This window comes from Ostrea edulis, chromosome 2 (genome assembly GCF_947568905.1).
Source record: "Ostrea edulis chromosome 2, xbOstEdul1.1, whole genome shotgun sequence".
Taxonomy (NCBI): domain Eukaryota; kingdom Metazoa; phylum Mollusca; class Bivalvia; order Ostreida; family Ostreidae; genus Ostrea; species Ostrea edulis.
The window spans coordinates 80,616,772-80,624,442 of NC_079165.1; the positions used below are offsets into that span (position 1 = coordinate 80,616,772).

Consider the following 7,671-nt stretch of genomic DNA (forward strand, 5'->3'; position numbering starts at 1 on the left):
ATTAGTGTCTAAACCAAGAGCCTGAAAGGGAGAATAGGGTGTAACCCGGAAGAGATAGAGGCGTAGCACATGGTAGGCTGAAACCAAGGAGGATAGGATAGGAGTAACTCAAGAGGGGGGTAGGATGTACCCCAAAGCCAGAAGCAGAGGGTAGGCTGCTCTACAGGAAGAGAGGATTGACCCAGGAGGGGCTAGGCTGTCACCAAAGATGAGAGGGTTGGGTTGTGACTCAGGAGGGGACAGGGTGTAACGGAAAATGGATATAGAGTGTACCTTAAGAGGGAAGAATAGGGTGTAACCCAGGAAAAAAAGATAGGGTACAGCCTAGAAGAGGATAGAGTTTAATTTATGAGGGGAGGATAGGATGTAACCAAAGATGAAGGGATATGATGTACATGGGGGATATAAAGTGTAATGTAGAGGAATAGGATGTAATTCAAGAAGGAAAGATAGGGTGTACTTAATGAGGGGAGGATGGGGTGTAACCCAGGAGGGGGTTGGGTATAAACAGAAGGAGGATAAAGGGTACCAATGAGAGGAGAATTTCGGATGTCACCCAGAAGAGGATGGGATAAAATAAGGGATATAGGATAGGTTGTTACTGGGGGATAAATTGAAATCAAGGAGGGATCGGCTATAACCCAGTATCGATTGATAGGATGTAACCAAGGAATAGAGAATAACGTGTACCCCAGGAGGAGAGAAAAGGACGCTACCCAGAAGGAGGGGTGCAACAAAGGAGTGGATAACATGATGTCATCCAGGAAGGGGATAGAGCATGAACAAGGAGTGGGAATAATGGCGTAACCCAAATGTAGAGGATAAGGTATACCCAGGAGTGTAGGATGAAAGGTGAAGATAACGATAGGTTGTCACCCAGGAGATTGAAGAAGGTATGACTAGCAGGGGGATTGGTTGTAACCCATGAATTCATCCTGCATCGATCTATGGAAATGATAGAGACTATTCTGAAATAAACTGAATGTGTACAACAGATACAAGACAACAAACTAACAACCACAGCTGAGAAAGAATAAATAAGCTTAGCCTTTTGTCCAGTTGGGCTAAGGTAATAGATTGCTACCCAATCGAATTCATTTGTTGAAATGATTATTGATAAAAGAACCAATGCCCGCCTGAGTCATTTTAGATACTGGATTTCGAACTTCAAATCTCGAATGAGTCTTCTAGGCTTTCGTACATTTGTTTATAGGTGCTGTCTCTCATTGTGAGCGATATAATTCGTCACGAAATATATTTGAGTTGTATCGAATTATCAAAGACGGATTTAGATTTAGAATTAAGTAAAACTGTCATGTTTTCAAGGCGTTGCGATTTCGAATTATTTTTAACTTGGTTGGCTGATTTAGGATTTTAATCATATAAGTTTGTCATTCATTATATTCTGGTCACGGTCTTATAACACAACTATTCCAAAGATTTCCTTAGATTTTAAGAAATGAAGAGCGAATGGATTGTCAATCTTATTTCTGTCTGACAGTGCCACGCACAGTAAAGTATCGTGATCTTAGCAAATATAGTAAAAGTATACTACATTTCGCAAGGTTTTTGTTCAATAAATTTCAGTTTTTTCGACCCCTGGAAGAAAATCTTTGCTGTTTGTAGATCAAATTAAAAGCTTTTGAACTCTCAACACACACACACACACACACACACACACACACACACACACACACACACACACACACACACACACACACACACACATGTTGCTGATAATCTGTGGTATAATTAATTCTGGAAGTTCTGCATTTGACTATAAGAACATTTCTTTTCGTTTCCCTGTCATCATGGAGCTTGACATAAACTCAAATAATTGAATATAGAAATAATTGAAGATATCTTTAATCATTTAAAGATATTTTTTTTTTTCAAATAATGACATTTTCAATTATGAATTATTGCGCGCATTAATTGAATTGTCGAAAGCCTTAATCATTCTGCTGAATTGATGCGCACAGAAATTGAATTGTTGTTCTCTTCAAAAGAATTAACAATTAATGCGAGCAATAACTGAATTATTGCTCCCTTCTGTAAATGATATAGATACAATTGATGCGCGCAACTATTTACTTAGGGATATATATAACAAAATAATCGGTAGTAATTTACGATATCATATGGGTGTTCTATGTTATAAAGGCTGTTATTCCTAAAACATAACCAATATAAGAAATGGGTAAAGCACAACTCAATCTAATTAAAATTAGATCCTTTGTGTAGCGATAGTAGATGAGCGCATCATAGGATCTGATTTTAATTAGACTGAGTACAACTTGATATTTTGTGCAGCCAAACCCAAAATGAGTTATCTAAATCTCATTACCACTGCACTTTTGTTTCCGGCATCATCAACCCAGGGAATAGGAGCCAGAAATCCACCCAATCATCCTCAAATAGGTTTTATTACATTACATTACATTTTATATTTCCATTAGCTTTAGTAATATGCGCTTAGCCTTTTTTATCTTTACAGATTCAACGCCATTTTTCTGGCTAGGTACCCAATCCAGGCTTTAAGGTGCCGTTACGGCCTTAGCCGCGTCACATTGCGGGTCAGAGGATAACACAAGCCCCGTTGTTTCTCTGTTTTGTACGGCGGAGGGTTATGAAAAATTGGTCGCCAATCCAGGTCAGTACAATGTAAAACTATGGACAGGCGACTGACTAGCCTCATCAAGGCTTGATTTCACTCTCCACTGAGGTGAGTCCGTGCCTGGAGTGCCTCGGGCGGTACACGGGAGTACTAGCACTATTTCCCAGCAGCAATATCCCGAAGGAAGAGGGACATCCGAGAGATAAAAAACCAAATGAAAGTGGAATGTGAAAATGTACGAAATAAATTTCAATTTTGAAATCTATGAGCGTATGAACTACCACGCTTTACACCGGCATGTTTGTTTTATGAAACGCTTCTTCTTTCTCTATACCCTCTAGTCTCCGAGGAAGCTGTTAAAGACTAGCAATGACGTGCATTAATGTTCCGACATAATACGTCATTCCATGAGATCAAATTGTAAAGGAAAATAGCAATACCAAACACATGGAGCGCCAAATTAAAGAAAACTCCAAAAAGATATCATTAATTATTTAAAGATATCATTAAAACAATTATGTGCGTATTAATCCAATTATTGCTATCTTAAATTGATCAATGTGGTTAAGGTATTGCTCGCAAAAATTGATTTAGAGTTCACTATATAAATGATCTGATGAACCAAATGTCTTTAATTCATTAATTCAGTTGAAGATATCTTTAATTATTTATAATGATTTAGTAAAAGGAATTGATGCGCGCATGGATTCTTTTAATGAAACCAACAATTCAATTAATATGGCCACCTTTTTGCTTCGGTTTTATAATCTAGTACTGGGAGGCACTGTTTGTCATGATTATGTAATATGTTAGGTCAGTTCTGCCCAGATGGTTATTGTATAATGTGTATTGTGACTGACCTCCCAGTGTTTCATAACTAAACTCTTATTACGTCATTTTCCCAATAAATGACAATTATGGAAAACACAAAACTTGTGTTCTGTTGTTTGAGGAAAATAAAACTAGCTTAATCGAAGTCAGCATGCCTATAACAAGCATTTCGAGAAGTTTTACTTAAAAAATATCTTTACTTTGTACATGGTATGTATACAAAACGTGTTGTCCACTGGTAACCTGAATTGATTCCTATATGCATTAATAAAAACAAAATGTAAATAGGTCAAATAAATTTGATAATGATTTACACCTTGAAAAGACATATACAATGGAAACAAGTCCCAGATAATCAAATGTTATTTATTATAACGCACGAAACATATTTATCAAGATTCATACGCACATTGTTCACAACAACAACGCATTCATGAGGAAATAACTTTCAATACCATTTGTAAGGATATGAAAGGCGAAAACATCGGAAATGTAATTATGTTGAAATGAACAGTGTTACTGGACATCTTCGGGAACGGATCTAGAAATGTGTAACTCTAAATATTGCAATGAAATGAACGGACATTCTATCACTCCCCCCCTCCTCCCCACCGGTCCGTCAATTACTTGATCATTTACTGTCCGTAATTTGAAAACGTATCTACATTTTTTGTTGTATCAATTGTCAAGTTATTTGTGTGTTTATCTGAGGAGTCAAGACAGCTACTGTTCGATGAATATTGATTTCAACATTGAAGTTTGTTTACTAGGCGTGATATGAAAAGTTAAGCGCGGGAAAAGTTTTAATAGAATCGAAACTTAAACATATCATTTACATGAATTCTTTAAAAAGAGAATTGGAGCTTCACTGACTATCTGTTGGTCAACATATTTACATTATCATCTGCATATGGTGTTTATATCTCTCAAGTGATTCGATACGCAAGAGCTTGTTCTGCGTATGGTCAGTTTTTAAATCGAAGAAGGCTACTGACAAACAAGTTGATAATGCAGGGGTTTCAACAGTCTCGTTTAAAGTCAGCATTTCGAAAAATTTATGGTCGTTATGAATAACGATCTTGTTCGTCAATACAACCTATCATTAGGTAAAATGCTGTCTGACGTGTTTCATACCGATTGTTAAGCCGTTCTTGGCACACTGATTTTGACTACGGATAACTTCGTTTACCTGATCAAGATAAAGGGCTCACGGCGGGTGTGACCGGTGGACAGGGGGTGCTTACTCCTCCTAGACACCTGATCCCACCTCTGGTATATCCAGGGGTCCGTGTTTGCCCAACTCTATATTTTGCATTCCTTATAGGAGTTATGAGATCATCACTGTTCGTCATCTTCACCTTTCATTTACCATTGAGAATTTTTATGTAATGTTGAATTGACCCGGATACGGAAAAGTCTATCACATAGCTATTGTTTCAACATTCTCTGGTGAGTTGAATATTAGATATGCATCATTTTCAATATGATCCGGATTTTACAGTCTAGTGCGATTTGTTTGTTTGTATGTTCAAAATTAAAAAATATGGGTTTAAATTTCTTTTTTCGACGTTTTTCAATGATACCTAATTTTTAATGACATTTTAGAAATTCACTTGTATGCTTCTACAAAACAAATCTTGAGATATATAACCAGGTTTGTTTTAGAGTTAGCATATGTTGATAGTTTCAGATCGGGGCAGGTAAAAATATTTTAATTCTATGTAATGCTGAAGGTGACATAATCACTGAGCTAACCAGGCCGATATACGACGCATAACAATATCACTACAAAATAAGATTTCAGCTTGTTTCGGAAAACATACAGAAACTCTTCATATCGAGGAGATGAAAAAAGAATTTAAAAATAGTTATAAAAAATGACAAAGACATCTCGTATGGCCTTATGTGGAATGCCACAGTTTTTAACCTATGTATGACGCGCGGGTCATAGCAGTAACGGTGCTTTAATGTGCCAATGACCATCGTAATACGGGACCTCTTTTTTTAACCAGGCTGAAGCCTAGTGTCCTTTAAAGGTCACACATCGAACTTGGACTTAATGGTTGCATTTCGCAGGTGCCCCAACCACTAACCGCCACATCTACATTAGCACAACCACTAACCGCCACATCTACATTAACACAACCACTAACCACCACATCTACATTAACACAACCACTAACCGCCACATCTACATTAACACAACCACTAACCGCCACATCTACATTAGTACAACCACTAACCGCCACATCTACATTAGCACAACCACTAACCGCCACATCTACATTAACACAACCACTAACCGCCACATCTATATTTGCACAACCACTAACCGCCACCTCTACATTAGCACAACCACTAACCGCCACATCTACATTAACACAACCACTAACCGCCACATCTACATTAACACAACCACTAACCGCCACATCTACATTAACACAACCACTAACCGTCACATCTACATTAGCACAACCACTAACCGCCACATCTGCATTAGCACAACCACTAACCGCCACATCTACATTAACACAACCGCTAACTGCCACCTCTACATTATCACAACCACTAACCGCCACATCTACATTAGCACAACCACTAACCGCCACATCTACATTAGCACAACCACTAACCGCCACATCTACATTAACACAACCACTAACCGTCACATCTACATTAGCACAACCACTAACCGCCACATCTACATTAACACAACCACTAACCGCCACATCTACATTAACACAACATTGAAAACAGAAATCGTCTGATTGTGGCAGTTTGAACTTTGTCTCCTTTCCTTCTTGTACGAGGGGTAAGTTAACTGGACATATTCTTTATTTTAAAAAAGTCAAGAATTAAACAATATGGTCTTAAATTTCTTACCTGTCATACCTGTTGAGGAAGAGAACCACGGATCAGAGAGCGCGGGAGATTGTAGAAATTCACCTGTTACAAATTAAATAAAGTATGTGTATAATCTTAAAAATTATGAAAAACTCTTTCTTCTTGCGTATTACATGTAATTACTGGTTATATAAGTTCTTTAGATATTTCACAATTTACACAAAAAGTATATTATTGTCATATTTGCATAAACAGGTAAATAAAATTGCTTGATATGCTTTATTTTTGTCTTAAATCATTAAATACATTTTGTCAAGACATGTTCTTCATAATAGAATAAAATCAATATGTACATGACATATATGGGTTCCTAACTATGATGAAATATAGATTTCTAATTGTCCTTTACGGATCCGGGTTAGAATAGGTCCTCAGTACCCCTTGGTCGTCGTAAGAGGCGACTAAATGGGGCGGTCCTTCAGATGAGACTACAAAAACCGTGGTCCTGTGTCACAGCAGGTGTGGCATGATAAAGATCCCTCCCATGGTCAGAGGTCATACGTGCCGAAAATAGGCCTAAATTTTGCAGTCCTTCATCGGCAATGGTGACGTCTCCATATGAATGAAAAATTCTCGAGCGGGACGTTAAACAATATACCATCAATCAGGTTTCTAATTATTACTTACCTCTATCATAGAAAGGGATTAATGTCGAAACCCTGTATATAAAAACACAACTAACACACACCCGCAGCGTCAGTTGTAATAGCATTTTCTACAGCAGAATTGTCTTCGTTTGAATTGTTTTTAGAACTACCGTATGTGTGTATGTTTACTGCAATATATTAATGCATGTAAATATTTAGTCCAATCAGAATGCAGAACGATAATTTTACAAGATTTATCATCGATATATCTTTTTTTATTTATTCTGCTGGGAACATGAAAGGGAGAAACAAAGTGCTTTTTTAAATGGCGGAATTACAGTTAGTTTATGACTTTCATTATCATTATTCTATTTTTAGATAATGGTATGCTACCAATATTAATACCCATAAAGAAAAGAATTAAATCACAATGAATTTGAATTTATTCTAAATTCTTCTAAAATTCTTTTAAAGTTTTTTTTTTAAAGTTTAAGATAGTTTTTAATTGTTTAGTTCTGAACATTTTTTCTATTTTAAGGACAGTACCTAAATAATCAATTAGCACTGTAGAATGTATTCAACGTTGTATTTTATGTTGATAAAGACGGGGAATGACAACACATAACTCGGTTTGTTTTTTAAAAGTACGCAATAATGAACACGTGTAAACTAAATATCTAAAGTCTGCGTGGTATAATGTATGTCACTGGGTTACAGCATGACTAAAGCAAA

At 36.7% G+C, this 7,671-nt stretch overlaps 1 protein-coding gene across 2 annotated transcripts in view; it reads right to left on the reverse strand.

Moving 5' to 3' along the window:
* The window catches only part of LOC125678494 (uncharacterized), a 35,604-nt gene extending 28,497 nt beyond the window's left edge, over window positions 1–7,107 (reverse strand). Inside the window, exons 1-2 of one of the 2 annotated variants that reach the window (XM_048916986.2) lie at window positions 6,980–7,107; window positions 6,332–6,394 (exon numbers count right to left, since the gene is read on the reverse strand). In XM_048916986.2, coding sequence (XP_048772943.2) covers window positions 6,332–6,394; window positions 6,980–7,064 — 148 coding nt within the window. In that variant the 5' untranslated portion in view covers window positions 7,065–7,107. The remainder of the gene's footprint in view (window positions 1–6,331; window positions 6,395–6,979) is intronic. The other variant, XM_048916987.2, reaches the window with a different exon arrangement.
* Window positions 7,108–7,671: the final 564 nt, after the last annotated feature.